Raw genomic sequence first — 17,206 nt, 5'->3', positions numbered from 1 at the left:
AGACAAGGTGGGGAGTTGGGAAGAATGATATAAATTGATCGAGTTCCTGATGAAATAGACAAGGTGGGGAGTTGGGAAGAGTGATATAAATTGATCGAGTTCCTGATGAAATAGACAAGGTGGGTAGTTGGGAAGAGTGACATACACTGATCGAGTTCCTGATGAAATGGAAAAGGTGGGTAGTTGGGAAGAGTGACATACATTGATCGATTTCCCGATGAAATAGACAAGGTGGGGAGTTGGGAAGAATGATATAAATTGGGTGAGTTCCTGATGAAATAGACAAGGTGGGGAGTTGGGAAGCGTGATATAAATTGGGTGAGTTCCTGATGAAATAGACAAGGTGGGGAGTTGGGAAGAATGATATAAATTGATCGAGTTCCTGATGAAATAGACAAGGTGGGTAGTTGGGAAGAGTGATATAAATTGGGTGAGTTCCTGATGAAATAGACAAGGTGGGGAGTTGGGAAGAATGATATAAATTGATCGAGTTCCTGATGAAATGGAAAAGGTGGGGAGTTGGGAAGAGTGACATACATTGATCGATTTCCCGATGAAATATACAAGGTGGGGAGTTGGGAAGAATGATATAAATCGATCGAGTTCCTGATGAAATCGACCAGGTGGGGAGTTGGGAACAATGATATAAATTGATCGACTTCCTGATGTAATAGACAAGGTGGGGAGTTGGGAAGAATGATATAAATCGATCGAGATCCTGATGAAATAGACAAGGTGGGGAGTTGGGAACAATGATATAAATTGATCGACTTCCCGATGAAATAGACAAGGTGGGGAGTTGGGAAGAGTGATATAAATTGATTAACTTCCTGATGAAATAGACAAGGTGGGGAGTTGGGAAGAATGATATAAATTGATCGACTTCCTGATAAAATAGACAAGGTGGGGAGTTGGGAAGAGTGATATAAATTGATCGACTTCCTGATAAAATAGACAAGGTGGGGAGTTGGGAAGAGTGATATAAATTGGGTGAGTTCACGATGAAATAGACAAGGTGGGGAGTTGGGAAGAATGATATAAATCGATCGAGTTCCTGATGAAATAGACAAGGTGGGGAGTTGGGAAGAATGATATAAATTGATCGAGTTCCTGATAAAATAGACAAGGTGGGGAGTTGGGAAGAGTGATATAAATTGGGTGAGTTCGCGATGAAATAGACAAGGTGGGTAGTTGGGAAGAATGATATAAATCGATCGAGTTCCTGATGAAATAGACAAGGTGGGGAGTTGGGAAGAGTGATATAAATTGATCGAGTTCCTGATGAAATAGACAAGGTGGGGAGTTGGGAAGAATGATATAAATTGGGTGAGTTCCTGATGAAATAGACAAGGTGGGGAGTTGGGAAGAATGATATAAATTGATCGACTTCCCGATAAAATAGACAAGGTGGTGAATTGGGAAGAATGATGTAAATCGATTGAGTTCCTGATGAAATAGACAAGGTGGGGAGTTGGGAAGAATGATATAAATTGATCGAGTTCCTGATGAAATAGACAAGGTGGGGAGTTGGGAAGAGTGATATAAATTGATCGAGTTCCTGATGAAATAGACAAGGTGGGTAGTTGGGAAGAGTGACATACACTGATCGAGTTCCTGATGAAATGGAAAAGGTGGGTAGTTGGGAAGAGTGACATACATTGATCGATTTCCCGATGAAATAGACAAGGTGGGGAGTTGGGAAGAATGATATAAATTGGGTGAGTTCCTGATGAAATAGACAAGGTGGGGAGTTGGGAAGCGTGATATAAATTGGGTGAGTTCCTGATGAAATAGACAAGGTGGGGAGTTGGGAAGAATGATATAAATTGATCGAGTTCCTGATGAAATAGACAAGGTGGGTAGTTGGGAAGAGTGATATAAATTGGGTGAGTTCCTGATGAAATAGACAAGGTGGGGAGTTGGGAAGAATGATATAAATTGATCGAGTTCCTGATGAAATGGAAAAGGTGGGGAGTTGGGAAGAGTGACATACATTGATCGATTTCCCGATGAAATATACAAGGTGGGGAGTTGGGAAGAATGATATAAATCGATCGAGTTCCTGATGAAATCGACCAGGTGGGGAGTTGGGAACAATGATATAAATTGATCGACTTCCTGATGTAATAGACAAGGTGGGGAGTTGGGAAGAATGATATAAATCGATCGAGATCCTGATGAAATAGACAAGGTGGGGAGTTGGGAACAATGATATAAATTGATCGACTTCCCGATGAAATAGACAAGGTGGGGAGTTGGGAAGAGTGATATAAATTGATTAACTTCCTGATGAAATAGACAAGGTGGGGAGTTGGGAAGAATGATATAAATTGATCGACTTCCTGATAAAATAGACAAGGTGGGGAGTTGGGAAGAGTGATATAAATTGATCGACTTCCTGATAAAATAGACAAGGTGGGGAGTTGGGAAGAGTGATATAAATTGGGTGAGTTCACGATGAAATAGACAAGGTGGGGAGTTGGGAAGAATGATATAAATCGATCGAGTTCCTGATGAAATAGACAAGGTGGGGAGTTGGGAAGAATGATATAAATTGATCGAGTTCCTGATAAAATAGACAAGGTGGGGAGTTGGGAAGAGTGATATAAATTGGGTGAGTTCGCGATGAAATAGACAAGGTGGGTAGTTGGGAAGAATGATATAAATCGATCGAGTTCCTGATGAAATAGACAAGGTGGGGAGTTGGGAAGAATGATATAAATTGATCGAGTTCCTGATGAAATAGACAAGGTGGGGAGTTGGGAAGAGTGATATAAATTGGGTGAGTTCCTGATGAAATAGACAAGGTGGGGAGTTGGGAAGAATGATATAAATCGATCGAGTTCCTGATGAAATAGACAAGGTGGGGAGTTTGGAAGAATGATATAAATTGATCGAGTTCCTGATGAAATAGACAAGGTGGGGAGTTGGGAAGAGTGATATAAATTGGGTGAGTTCCTGATGAAATAGACAAGGTGGGGAGTTGGGAAGAATGATATAAATCGATCGAGTTCCTGATGAAATAGACAAGGTGGGGAGTTGGGAAGAGTGATATAAATTGGGTGAGTTCGCGATGAAATAGACAAGGTGGGGAGTTGGGAAGAATGATATAAATTGATCGAGTTCCTGATGAAATAGACAAGGTGGGGAGTTGGGAAGAGTGATATAAATTGGGTGAGTTCCTGATGAAATAGACAAGGTGGGGAGTTGGGAAGAATGATATGATTAGATTAGATTAGATTAGATTAGATTAGAGATACAGCACGGAAACAGGCCCTTCGGCCCACCGAGTCTGTGCCGACCATCAACCACCCATTTATACTAATCCAACACTAATCCCATATTCCTACCAGACATCCCCACCTGTCGCTATATTTCCCTACCACCTACCTATACTAGTGACAATTTATAATGGCCAATTTACCTATCAATCTGCAAGTCTTTTGGCTGTGGGAGGAAACCGGAGCACCCGGAGAAAACCCACGCAGACACAGGGAGAACTTGCAAACTCCACACAGGCAGTACCCAGAATTGAACCCGGGTCCCTGGAGCTGTGAGGCTGCAGTGCTAACCACTGCGCCACAGTGCCGCCCTAAATCGATCGAGTTCCTGATGAAATAGACAAGGTGGGCAGTTGGGAAGAATGATATAAATTGATCGAGTTCCTGATGAAATAGACAAGGTGGGGAGTTGGGAAGAATGATATAAATTGGGTGAGTTCCTGATGAAATACACAAGGTGTGGAGTTGGGAAGAATGATATAAATTGATCGACTTCCTGATGTAATAGACAAGGTGGGGAGTTGGGAAGAATGATATAAATTGATCGACTTCCTGATGAAATAGACAAGGTGGGGAGTTGGGAAGAGTGATATAAATTGATCGACTTCCTGATGAAATAGACAAGGTGGGGAGTTGGGAAGAATGATATAAATTGATCGACTTCCTGATGAAATAGACAAGGTGGGGAGTTGGGAAGAGTGATATAAATTGTTGAGTTACTGATGAAATAGACAAGGTGCGGAGTTGGGAAGAATGATATAAATTGTTGAGTTACTGATGAAATAGACAAGGTGGGGAGTTGGGAAGAATGATATAAATTGATCGACTTCCTGATGAAATAGACAAGGTGGGGAGTTGGGAAGAGTGATATAAATTGATCGACTTCCTGATGAAATAGACAAGGTGGGGAGTTGGGAAGAGTGATATAAATTGTTGAGTTACTGATGAAATAGACAAGGTGGGGAGTTGGGAAGAATGATATAAATTGATCGACTTCCTGATGAAATAGATAAGGTGGGGAGTTGGGAAGAGTGATATAAATTGTTGAGTTACTGATGAAATAGACAAGGTGCGGAGTTGGGAAGAATGATATAAATTGATCGAGTTCCTGATGAAATAGACAAGGTGGGGAGTTGGGAAGAATGATATAAATTGATCGAGTTCCTGATGAAATAGACAAGGTGGGGAGTTGGGAAGAATGATATAAATTGATCGACTTCCTGATGAAATAGACAAGGTGGGGAGTTGGGAAGAGTGATATAAATTGTTGAGTTACTGATGAAATAGACAAGGTGCGGAGTTGGGAAGAATGATATAAATTGATCGAGTTCCTGATGAAATAGACAAGGTGGGGAGTTGGGAAGAATGATATAAATTGATCGACTTCCTGATGAAATAGACAAGGTGGGGAGTTGGGAAGAGTGATATAAATTGATCGACTTCCTGATGAAATAGACAAGGTGGGGAGTTGGGAAGAATGATATAATTTGATCGACTTCCTGATGAAATAGACAAGGTGGGGAGTTGGGAAGAGTGATATAAATTGTTGAGTTACTGATGAAATAGCCAAGGTGCGGAGTTGGGAAGAATGATATAAATTGTTGAGTTACTGATGAAATAGACAAGGTGGGGAGTTGGGAAGAATGATATAAATTGATCGACTTCCTGATGAAATAGACAAGGTGGGGAGTTGGGAAGAGTGATATAAATTGATCGACTTCCTGATGAAATAGACAAGGTGGGGAGTTGGGAAGAGTGATATAAATTGTTGAGTTACTGATGAAATAGACAAGGTGGGGAGTTGGGAAGAATGATATAAATTGATCGACTTCCTGATGAAATAGACAAGGTGGGGAGTTGGGAAGAGTGATATAAATTGTTGAGTTACTGATGAAATAGACAAGGTGCGGAGTTGGGAAGAATGATATAAATTGATCGAGTTCCTGATGAAATAGACAAGGTGGGGAGTTGGGAAGAATGATATAAATTGATCGACTTCCTGATGAAATAGACAAGGTGGGGAGTTGGGAAGAATGATATAAATTGATCGAGTTCCTGATGAAATAGACAAGGTGGGGAGTTGGGAAGAATGATATAAATTGATCGACTTCCTGATGAAATAGACAAGGTGGGGAGTTGGGAAGAGTGATATAAATTGTTGAGTTACTGATGAAATAGACAAGGTGCGGAGTTGGGAAGAATGATATAAATTGATCGAGTTCCTGATGAAATAGACAAGGTGGGGAGTTGGGAAGAATGATATAAATTGATCGACTTCCTGATGAAATAGACAAGGTGGGGAGTTGGGAAGAAGACTCCATGCCGTGTTGTGAACTGACTGTTCTGTTGACTGTCTGCTGCTCTTTCACCTCCAGACACCACCGTCAATGTCTCAAAGCCCTGGATTAGGAACTGATCTCCTGGTAAATGTTTTAGGAAGTAGGTGGTGGGGGTAGGGGTTGTCCAAATGCATCATTTTCTCCTGCAGCCTCTGGAGTGGGACCTCCTTTGTCTGGGGCTTGTTGAGGGAAAGTTCCCTCCTGATACAGACCTTGCTGTGTTTGCTGAAGCACAGTTACCTCCTGTACCTCCTGTCTCCACTCCTCCCCTTTCTCCTCTGGTGCTGGCGTTATGACAGGTTGTCTCTCCGTCCTCACAGCCATGTTTTTCTCTCTCTCTCTCCCTCCACACCCTTTCCTCTTCAGATTTGAATCATGCAGCCATTATCACCTTCTCAATCCTCGGCCTCTTCGCTTCTCAGGCAGTCGCAATTCTCAGTGTCTTCTTCTCGGCTGAAATCATCCCGACGGTAATCAGGTGAGGCTGCTCGGGTCTACCTGTGATCGGGACACTAACTGGGAACCAGCGGCTGCTCACACAGAAGAGGAAGGGAGGGGAGGGGGGAGGAAAGTGTCCTCCTCTTCTGAGGGGGCAGCAGGGAGCTGATGGAAAACTCAGAGTGAGAGTCTTGAACCGAGTGCTTAATGACAGTTCAATCAAGCAGACGGTGCTCGACTCTGCAACACCACTGTCAGAGGGTCAGTACAGAGGGAGTGCTGCACTGTCAGAGGGTCAGTACTGAGGGAGTGCTGCACTGTCAGAGGGTCAGGACTGAGGGAGTGCTGCACTGTCAGAGGGTCAGTACTGAGGGAGAGCCGCACTGTCAGAGGGTCAGTACTGAGGGAGTGCTGCACTGTCAGAGGGTCAGGACTGAGGGAGTGCTGCACTGTCAGAGGGTCAGTACTGAGGGAGTGCTGCACTGTCGGAGGGTCAGTACTGAGGGAGTGCCGCACTGTCGGAGGGTCAGTACTGAGGGAGTGCTGCACTGTCGGAGGGTCAGTACTGAGGGAGTGCCGCACTGTCAGAGGGTCAGGACTGAGGGAGTGCTGCACTGTCAGAGGGTCAGTACTGAGGGCGTGCTGCACAATCGGAGGGTCAGTACTGAGGGAGTGCCGCACTGTCAGAGGGTCAGTACTGAGGGAGTGCTGCACTGTCAGAGGGTCAGTACTGAGGGAGTATCGCACTGTCAGAGGGTCAGTAGTGAGGGAGTGCTACACTGTCAGAGGGTCAGTACTGAGGGAGCGCCGCACTGTCAGAGGGTCAGTACTGAGGGAGTATCGCACTGTCAGAGGGTCAGTACTGAGGGAGTGCCGCACTGTCAGAGGGTCAGTACTGAGGGAGTGCTGCACTGTCAGAGGGTCAGTACTGAGGGAGTGCCGCTCTGTCAGAGGGTCAGTACTGAGGGAGTATCGCACTGTCAGAGGGTCAGTACTGAGGGAGTGCTGCACTGTCGGAGGGTCAGTACTGAGGGAGTGCGGCACTGTCGGAGGGTCAGTACTGAGGGAGTGCTGCACTGTCAGCGGGTCAGTACTGAGGGAATGCCGCACTGTCGGAGGGTCAGTACTGAGGGAGTGCCGCACTGTCGGAGGGTCAGTACTGAGGGAGTGCTGCACTATCGGAGGGTCAGTACTGAGGGAGTGCGGCACTGTCGGAGGGTCAGTACTGAGGGAGTGCTGCACTGTCAGCGGGACAGTACTGAGGGAGTGCCGCACTGTCGGAGGGTCAGTACTGAGGGAGTGCCGCACTGTCGGAGGGTCAGTACTGAGGGAGTGCGGCACTGTCAGAGGGTCAGTACTGAGGGAGTGCCGCACTGTCAGCGGGTCAGTACTGAGGGAGTGCCGCACTGTCGGTGGGTCAGTACTGAGGGAGTGCCGCACTGTCGGAGGGTCAGTACTGAGGGAGTGCCGCAATGTCAGAGGGTCAGCACTGAGGGAGTGCCGCACTGTCAGCGGGTCAGTACTGAGGGAGTGCCGCACTGTCAGAGGGTCAGCACTGAGGGAGTGCCGCACTGTCGGTGGGTCAGTACTGAGGGAGTGCCGCACTGTCGGAGGGTCAGTACTGAGGGAGTGCCGCACTGTCGGAGGGTCAGTACTGAGGGAGTGCTGCACTGTCGGAGGGTCAGTACTGAGGGAGTGCCGCACTGTCGGAGGGTCAGTACTGAGGGAGTGCCGCACTGTCGGAGGGTCAGTACTGAGGGAGTGCTGCACTGTCGGAGGGTCAGTACTGAGGGAGTGCCACACTGTCGGTGGGTCAGTACTGAGGGAGTGCCGCACTGTCAGAGGGTCAGTACTGAGGGAGTGCTGCACTGTCAGAGGGTCAGTACAGAGGGAGTGCTGCACTGTCAGAGGGTCAGTACTGAGGGAGTGCTGCACTGTCAGAGGGTCAGTACTGAGGGAGTGCTGCACTGTCAGAGGGTCAGTACTGAGGGAGCGCCGCACTGTCAGAGGGTCAGTACTGAGGGAGAGCCGCACTGTCAGAGGGTCAGTACTGAGGGAGTGCTGCACTGTCAGAGGGTCAGGACTGAGGGAGTGCTGCACTGTCAGAGGGTCAGTACTGAGGGAGTGCTGCACTGTCAGAGGGTCAGGACTGAGGGAGTGCTGCACTGTCAGAGGGTCAGTACTGAGGGAGTGCTGCACAATCGGAGGGTCAGTACTGAGGGAGTGCTGCACTGTCAGAGGGTCAGTACTGAGGGAGTGCTGCACAATCGGAGGGTCAGTACTGAGGGAGTGCCGCACTGTCAGAGGGTCAGGACTGAGGGAGTGCTGCACTGTCAGAGGGTCAGTACTGAGGGAGTGCTGCACAATCGGAGGGTCAGAACTGAGGGAGTATCGCACTGTCGGAGGGTCAGTACTGAGGGAGCGCCGCACTGTCAGAGGGTCAGTACTGAGGGAGTGCTGCACTGTCAGAGGGTCAGTACTGAGGGAGTGCTGCACTGTCAGAGGGTCAGTACTGAGGGAGTGCTGCACTGTCAGAGGGTCAGTACTGAGGGAGTGCCGCACTGTCAGAGGGTCAGTACTGAGGGAATGCTGCACTATCGGAGGGTCAGGACTGAGGGAGTGCCGCACTGTCAGAAGGTCAGTACTGAGGGAGTGCTGCACTGTCAGAGGGTCAGTACTGAGGGAGTGCCGCACTGGCGGAGGGTCAGTACTGAGGGAGTGCCGCACTGTCGGTGGGTCAGTACTGAGGGAGTGCCGCACTGTCGGAGGGTCAGTACTGAGGGAGTGCCGCACTGTCGGAGGGTCAGTACTGAGGGAGTGCTGCACTGTCGGAGGGTCAGTACTGAGGGAGTGCTGCACTGTCAGAGGGTCAGTACTGAGGGAGTGCCGCACTGTCAGAGGGTCAGTACTGAGGGAGTGCCGCACTGTCGGGTCAGTACTGAGGGAGTGCCGCACTGTCGGAGGGTCAGTACTGAGGGAGTGCCGCACTGTCGGAGGGTCAGTACTGAGGGAGTGCTGCACTGTCGGAGGGTCAGTACTGAGGGAGTGCCGCACTGTCGGTGGGTCAGTACTGAGGGAGTGCCGCACTGTCAGAGGGTCAGTACTGAGGGAGTGCCGCACTGTCAGAGGGTCAGTACTGAGGGAGTGCTGCACTGTCGGTGGGTCAGTACTGAGGGAGTGCCGCACTGTCGGAGGGTCAGTACTGAGGCAGTGCCGCACTGTCGGAGGGTCAGTACTGAGGGAGTGCCGCACTGTCGGTGGGTCAGTACTGAGGGAGTGCCGCACTGTCGGAGGGTCAGTACTGAGGTAGTGCCGCACTGTCGGAGGGTCAGTACTGAGGGAGTGCCGCACTGTCGGAGGGTCAGTACTGAGGTAGTGCCGCACTGTCGGAGGGTCAGTACTGAGGGAGTGCCGCACTGTCGGAGGGTCAGTACTGAGGGAGTGCCGCACTGTCGGAGGGTCAGTACTGAGGGAGTGCCGCACTGTCGGAGGGTCAGTACTGAGGGAGTGCCGCACATCGGAGGGTCAGTACTGAGGGAGTGCCGCACTATCGGAGGGTCAGTACTGAGGGAGTGCCGCACTGTCGGAGGGTCAGCACTGAGGGAGTGCCGCACTGTCGGAGGGTCAGTACTGAGGGAGTGCCGCACTGTCGGAGGGTCAGTACTGAGGGAGTGCCGCACTGTCGGAGGATCAGTACTGAGGGAGTGCCACACTGTCGGAGGGTCAGTACTGAGGGAGTGCCGCAGTGTCAGAGGGTCAGTACTGAGGGAGTGCCGCACTGTCGGAGGGTCAGTACTGAGGGAGTGCCGCAGTGTCAGAGGGTCAGTAATGAGGGAGAGCAGCTGTCGGAGGGTCAGTACTGAGGGAGTGCCGCACTGTCGGAGGGTCAGTACTGAGGGAGTGCCGCACTGTCGGAGGGTCAGTACTGAGGGAGTGCCGCACTGTCGGAGGGTCAGTACTGAGGGAGTGCCGCACTGTCGGTGCGTCAGTACTGAGGGAGCGCTGCACTGTCAGAGGGTCAGTACTGAGGGAGTGCCGCAGTGTCAGAGGGTCAGTACTGAGGGAGTGCCGCACTGTCAGAGGGTCAGTACTGAGGAAGTGTCGCACTGTCGGAGGGTCAGTACTGAGTGAGTGTCGCACTGTCAGAGGGTCAGTACTGAGGGAGTGTCGCACTGTCGGTGCGTCAGTACTGAGGGAGTGCCGCACTGTCAAAGGGTCAATACTGAGGGAGTGTCGCACTGTCGGAGGGTCAGTACTGAGGGAGCTCCGCACTGTCGGAGGGTCAGTACTAAGTGAGTGCCGCAGTGTCAGAGGGTCAGTACTGAGGGAGCTCCGCACTGTTGGAGGGTCAGTACTGAGGGAGAGCCACTGTCGGAGGGTCAGTACTGAGGGAGCTCCGCACTGTCGGAGGGTCAGTACTAAGTGAGTGCCGCAGTGTCAGAGGGTCAGTACTGAGGGAGCTCCGCACTGTCAGAGGGTCAGTACTGAGGGAGTGCCGCACTGTCAGAGGGTCAGTACTGAGGGAGTGCTGCACTGTCGGAGGGTCAGTACTGAGGGAGCGCTGCACTTTCGGAGGGTCAGTACTGAGGGAGTGCCGCACTGTCGGAGGGTCAGGACTGAGGGAGCGCTGCACTTTCGGAGGGTCAGTACTGAGGGAGTGCTGCACTGTCAGAGGGTCAGTACTGAGGGAGTGCCGCACTGTCGGAGGGTCAGTACTGAGGGAGTGCCGCACTGTCGGTGGGTCAGTACTGAGGGAGTGTCGCACTGTCGGAGGGTCAGTACTGAGGGAGCTCCGCACTGTCGGAGGGTCAGTACTAAGTGAGTGCCGCAGTGTCAGAGGGTCAGTACTGAGGGAGCTCCGCACTGTTGGAGGGTCAGTACTGAGGGAGAGCCACTGTCGGAGGTTCAGTACTGAGGGAGCTCCGCACTGTCGGAGGGTCAGTACTAAGTGAGTGCCGCAGTGTCAGAGGGTCAGTACTGAGGGAGCTCCGCACTGTCAGAGGGTCAGTACTGAGGGAGTGCCGCACTGTCAGAGGGTCAGTACTGAGGGAGTGCTGCACTGTCGGAGGGTCAGTACTGAGGGAGCGCTGCACTTTCGGAGGGTCAGTACTGAGGGAGTGCCGCACTGTCGGAGGGTCAGGACTGAGGGAGCGCTGCACTTTCGGAGGGTCAGTACTGAGGGAGTGCTGCACTGTCAGAGGGTCAGTACTGAGGGAGTGCCGCACTGTCGGAGGGTCAGTACTGAGGGAGTGCCGCACTGTCGGGGGGGTCAGTACTGAGGGAGCGCTGCACTGTCGGAGGGTCAGTACTGAGGGAGTGCTGCACTGTCGGAGGGTCAGTACTGAGGGAGCGCCGCACTGTCGGAGGGTCAGTTCTGAGGGAGTGCCGCACTGTCGGAGGGTCAGTACTGAGGGAGTGCTGCACTGTCAGAGGGTCAGTACTGAGGGAGTGCCGCACTGTCAGAGGGTCAGTACTGAGGGAGTGCCGCACTGTCGGTGGGTCAGTACTGAGGGAGTGCCGCACTGTCGGAGGGTCAGTACTGAGGGAGTGCCGCACTGTCGGAGGGTCAGTACTGAGGGAGTGCCGCACTGTCGGAGGGTCAGTACTGAGGGAGTGCCGCACTGTCGGAGGGTCAGTACTGAGGGAGTGCGGCACTGTCAGAGGGTCAGTACTGAGAGAGTACCGCACTGTCAGCGGGTCAGTACTGAGGGAGTGCCGCACTGTCAGAGGGTCAGCACTGAGGGAGTGCCGCACTGTCAGCGGGTCAGTACTGAGGGAGTGCCGCACTGTCGGAGGGTCAGTACTGAGGGAGTGCCGCACTGTCGGAGGGTCAGTACTGAGGGAGTGCCGCACTGTCGGAGGGTCAGTACTGAGGGAGTGCCGCACTGTCGGAGGATCAGTACTGAGGGAGTGCCACACTGTCGGAGGGTCAGTACTGAGGGAGTGCCGCACTGTCGGAGGGTCAGTACTGAGGGAGTGCCGCACTGTCGGAGGGTCAGTACTGAGGGAGTGCGGCACTGTCAGAGGGTCAGTACTGAGGGAGTGCCGCACTGTCAGAGGGTCAGTACTGAGGGAGCACCGCACTGTCAGCGGGTCAGTACTGAGGGAGTGCCGCACTGTCAGAGGGTCAGCACTGAGGGAGTGCTGCACTGTCAGCGGGTCAGTACTGAGGGAGTGCCGCACTGTCGGTGGGTCAGTACTGAGGGAGTGCCGCACTGTCGGAGGGTCAGTACTGAGGGAGTGCTGCACTGTCGGAGGGTCAGTACTGAGGGAGTGCCGCAGTGTCAGAGGGTCAGTACTGAGGGAGTGCCGCACTGTCGGAGGGTCAGTACTGAGGGAGTGCCGCAGTGTCAGAGGGTCAGTAATGAGGGAGTGCCGCAGTGTCAGAGGGTCAGTAATGAGGGAGAGCAGCTGTCGGAGGGTCAGTACTGAGGGAGTGCCGCACTGTCGGAGGGTCAGTACTGAGGGAGTGCCGCAGTGTCAGAGGGTCAGTAATGAGGGAGAGCAGCTGTCGGAGGGTCAGTACTGAGGGAGTGCCGCACTGTCGGAGGGTCAGTACTGAGGGAGTGCCGCAGTGTCAGAGGGTCAGTAATGAGGGAGAGCAGCTGTCGGAGGGTCAGTACTGAGGGAGTGCCGCACTGTCGGAGGGTCAGTACTGAGGGAGTGCCGCACTGTTGGAGGCTCAGTACTGAGGGAGTGCCGCACTGTCGGAGGGTCAGTACTGAGGGAGCGCCGCACTGTCGGAGGGTCAGTACTGAGGGAGTGCTCCACTGTCGGAGGGTCAGTACTGAGGGAGTGCCGCACTGTCGGTGCGTCAGTACTGAGGGAGCGCTGCACTGTCAGAGGGTCAGTACTGAGGAAGTGTCGCACTGTCAGAGGGTCAGTACTGAGTGAGTGTCGCACTGTCAGAGGGTCAGTACTGAGGGAGTGCCGCACTGTCGGGGGGTCAGTACTGAGGGTGTGTCGCACTGTCGGAGGGTCAGTACTGAGGGAGCTCCGCACTGTCGGAGGGTCAGTACTAAGTGAGTGCCGCTGTGTCAGAGGGTCAGTACTGAGGGAGCTCCGAACTGTCAGAGGGTCAGTACTGAGGGAGAGCCACTGTCGGAGGGTCAGTACTGAGGGAGCTCCGCACTGTCGGAGGGTCAGTACTGAGGGAGCTCCGCACTGTTGGAGGGTCAGTACTGAGGGAGAGCCACTGTCGGAGGGTCAGTACTGAGGGAGCTCCGCACTGTCGGAGGGTCAGTACTAAGTGAGTGCCGCAGTGTCAGAGGGTCAGTACTGAGGGAGTGCCGCACTGTCGGTGGGTCAGTACTGAGGGAGTGCCGCACTGTCGGAGGGTCAGTACTGAGGGAGTGCCGCACTGTCGGAGGGTCAGTACTGAGGGAGTGCTGCACTGTCTGAGGGTCAGTACTGAGGGAGTGCCGCACTGTCGGAGGGTCAGTACTGAGGGAGTGCCGCACTGTCGGAGGGTCAGTACTGAGGGAGTGCCGCACTGTCGGAGGGTCAGTACTGAGGGAGCGCCGCACTGTCGGTGGGTCAGTACTGAGGGAGTGCCGCACTGTCGGAGGGTCAGTACTGAGGGAGTGCCGCACTGTCGGAGGGTCAGTACTGAGGGAGTGCCGCACTGTCGGAGGGTCAGTACTGAGGGAGTGCCGCACTGTCGGAGGGTCAGTACTGAGGGAGTGCGGCACTGTCAGAGGGTCAGTATTGAGGGAGTGCTGCACTGTCAGAGGGTCAGTACTGAGGGAGTGCTGCACTGTCAGAGGGTCAGTACTGAGGGAGCGCCGCACTGTCGGTGGGTCAGTACTGAGGGAGTGCCGCACTGTCGGAGGGTCAGTACAGAGGGAGTGCCGCACTGTCGGAGGGTCAGTACTGAGGGAGTGCTGCACTGTCGGAGGGTCAGTACTGAGGGAGTGCCACACTGTCGGTGGGTCAGTACTGAGGGAGTGCCGCACTGTCAGAGGGTCAGTACTGAGGGAGCGCCGCACTGTCAGAGGGTCAGTACTGAGGGAGTGCTGCACTGTCAGAGGGTCAGTACTGAGGGAGCGCCGCACTGTCGGTGGGTCAGTTCTGAGGGAGTGCCGCACTGTCAGAGGGTCAGTACTGAGGGAGTGCCGCACTGTCGGAGGGTCAGTACTGAGGGAGTGCCGCACTGTCGGAGGGTCAGTACTGAGGGAGTGCTGCACTGTCGGAGGGTCAGTACTGAGGGAGTGCCACACTGTCGGTGGGTCAGTACTGAGGGAGTGCCGCACTGTCAGAGGGTCAGTACTGAGGGAGTGCTGCACTGTCAGAGGGTCAGTACAGAGGGAGTGCTGCACTGTCAGAGGGTCAGTACTGAGGGAGTGCTGCACTGTCAGAGGGTCAGTACTGAGGGAGTGCTGCACTGTCAGAGGGTCAGTACTGAGGGAGCGCCGCACTGTCAGAGGGTCAGTACTGAGGGAGAGCCGCACTGTCGGTGGGTCAGTACTGAGGGAGTGCCGCACTGTCAGAGGGTCAGTACTGATGGAGTGCTGCACTGTCAGAGGGTCAGTACAGAGGGAGTGCTGCACTGTCAGAGGGTCAGTACTGAGGGAGTGCTGCACTGTCAGAGGGTCAGTACTGAGGGAGTGCTGCACTGTCAGAGGGTCAGTACTGAGGGAGCGCCGCACTGTCAGAGGGTCAGTACTGAGGGAGAGCCGCACTGTCAGAGGGTCAGTACTGAGGGAGTGCTGCACTGTCAGAGGGTCAGGACTGAGGGAGTGCTGCACTGTCAGAGGGTCAGTACTGAGGGAGTGCTGCACTGTCAGAGGGTCAGGACTGAGGGAGTGCTGCACTGTCAGAGGGTCAGTACTGAGGGAGTGCTGCACAATCGGAGGGTCAGTACTGAGGGAGTGCCGCACTGTCAGAGGGTCAGGACTGAGGGAGTGCTGCACTGTCAGAGGGTCAGTACTGAGGGAGTGCTGCACAATCGGAGGGTCAGTACTGAGGGAGTATCGCACTGTCGGAGGGTCAGTACTGAGGGAGCGCCGCACTGTCAGAGGGTCAGTACTGAGGGAATGCTGCACTATCGGAGGGTCAGTACTGAGGGAGTGCCACACTGTCAGAGGGTCAGTACTGAGGGAGTGCTGCACTGTCAGAGGGTCAGTACTGAGGGTGTGCCGCACTGGCGGAGGGTCAGTACTGAGGGAGTGCCGCACTGTCGGTGGGTCAGTACTGAGGGAGTGCCGCACTGTCGGAGGGTCAGTACTGAGGGAGTGCCGCACTGTCGGAGGGTCAGTACTGAGGGAGTGCTGCACTGTCGGAGGGTCAGTACTGAGGGAGTGCTGCACTGTCAGAGGGTCAGTACTGAGGGAGTGCCGCACTGTCAGAGGGTCAGTACTGAGGGAGTGCCGCACTGTCGGTGGGTCAGTACTGAGGGAGTGCCGCACTGTCGGAGGGTCAGTACTGAGGGAGTACCGCACTGTCGGAGGGTCAGTACTGAGGGAGTGCCGCACTGTCGGAGGGTCAGTACTGAGGGAGTGCTGCACTGTCGGAGGGTCAGTACTGAGGGAGTGCCACACTGTCGGTGGGTCAGTACTGAGGGAGTGCCGCACTGTCAGAGGGTCAGTACTGAGGGAGTGCCGCACTGTCAGAGGGTCAGTACTGAGGGAGTGCTGCACTGTCGGTGGGTCAGTACTGAGGGAGTGCCGCACTGTCGGAGGGTCAGTACTGAGGCAGTGCCGCACTGTCGGAGGATCAGTACTGAGGGAGTGCCGCACTGTCGGAGGATCAGTACTGAGGGAGTGCCGCACTGTCAGAGGGTCAGTACTGAGGGAGTGCCGCACTGTCGGAGGGTCAGTACTGAGGGAGTGCCGCACTGTCGGAGGATCGGTACTGAGGGAGTGCCGCACTGTCAGAGGGTCAGTACTGAGGGAGTGCCGCACTGTCGGAGGGTCAGTACTGAGGGAGTGCCGCACTGTCGGAGGTTCAGTACTGAGGGAGTGCCGCACATCGGAGGGTCAGTACTGAGGGAGTGCCGCACTATCGGAGGGTCAGTACTGAGGGAGTGCTGCACTGTCAGAGGGTCAGTACTGAGGGAGCGCCGCACTGTCAGAGGGTCAGTACTGAGGGAGAGCCGCACTGTCGGTGGGTCAGTACTGAGGGAGTGCCGCACTGTCAGAGGGTCAGTACTGAGGGAGTGCTGCACTGTCAGAGGGTCAGTACAGAGGGAGTGCTGCACTGTCAGAGGGTCAGTACTGAGGGAGTGCTGCACTGTCAGAGGGTCAGTACTGAGGGAGTGCTGCACTGTCAGAGGGTCAGTACTGAGGGAGCGCCGCACTGTCAGAGGGTCAGTACTGAGGGAGAGCCGCACTGTCAGAGGGTCAGTACTGAGGGAGTGCTGCACTGTCAGAGGGTCAGGACTGAGGGAGTGCTGCACTGTCAGAGGGTCAGTACTGAGGGAGTGCTGCACTGTCAGAGGGTCAGGACTGAGGTAGTGCTGCACTGTCAGAGGGTCAGTACTGAGGGAGTGCTGCACAATCGGAGGGTCAGTACTGAGGGAGCTCCGCACTGTCGGAGGGTCAGTACTAAGTGAGTGCCGCAGTGTCAGAGGGTCAGTACTGAGGGAGCTCCGCACTGTCAGAGGGTCAGTACTGAGGGAGTGCCGCACTGTCAGAGGGTCAGTACTGAGGGAGTGCTGCACTGTCGGAGGGTCAGTACTGAGGGAGCGCTGCACTTTCGGAGGGTCAGTACTGAGGGAGTGCCGCACTGTCGGAGGGTCAGGACTGAGGGAGCGCTGCACTTTCGGAGGGTCAGTACTGAGGGAGTGCTGCACTGTCAGAGGGTCAGTACTGAGGGAGTGCCGCACTGTCGGAGGGTCAGTACTGAGGGAGTGCCGCACTGTCGGGGGGGTCAGTACTGAGGGAGCGCTGCACTGTCGGAGGGTCAGTACTGAGGGAGTGCTGCACTGTCGGAGGGTCAGTACTGAGGGAGCGCCGCACTGTCGGAGGGTCAGTACTGAGGGAGTGCCGCACTGTCGGAGGGTCAGTACTGAGGGAGTGCTGCACTGTCAGAGGGTCAGTACTGAGGGAGTGCCGCACTGTCAGAGGGTCAGTACTGAGGGAGTGCCGCACTGTCGGTGGGTCAGTACTGAGGGAGTGCCGCACTGTCGGAGGGTCAGTACTGAGGGAG

The 17,206-nt window shown here is 54.1% G+C and overlaps 1 protein-coding gene across 1 annotated transcript in view; it reads left to right on the top strand.

The window, feature by feature from the left end:
- LOC137361843 (solute carrier family 22 member 17-like) overlaps positions 1-17,206 on the top strand; it is a gene marked incomplete at its 5' end in the record, with an annotated part of 358,561 nt that overhangs the window by 314,474 nt on the left and 26,881 nt on the right. The window contains one exon of the mRNA XM_068026446.1: positions 5,987-6,098. Coding sequence (XP_067882547.1) covers positions 5,987-6,098 — 112 coding nt within the window. The remainder of the gene's footprint in view (positions 1-5,986; positions 6,099-17,206) is intronic.

This window comes from Heterodontus francisci, unplaced genomic scaffold (assembly GCF_036365525.1).
Source record: "Heterodontus francisci isolate sHetFra1 unplaced genomic scaffold, sHetFra1.hap1 HAP1_SCAFFOLD_813, whole genome shotgun sequence".
NCBI classification, from domain to species: domain Eukaryota; kingdom Metazoa; phylum Chordata; class Chondrichthyes; order Heterodontiformes; family Heterodontidae; genus Heterodontus; species Heterodontus francisci.
This window is presented reverse-complemented; position numbering and strand designations above follow the sequence as displayed.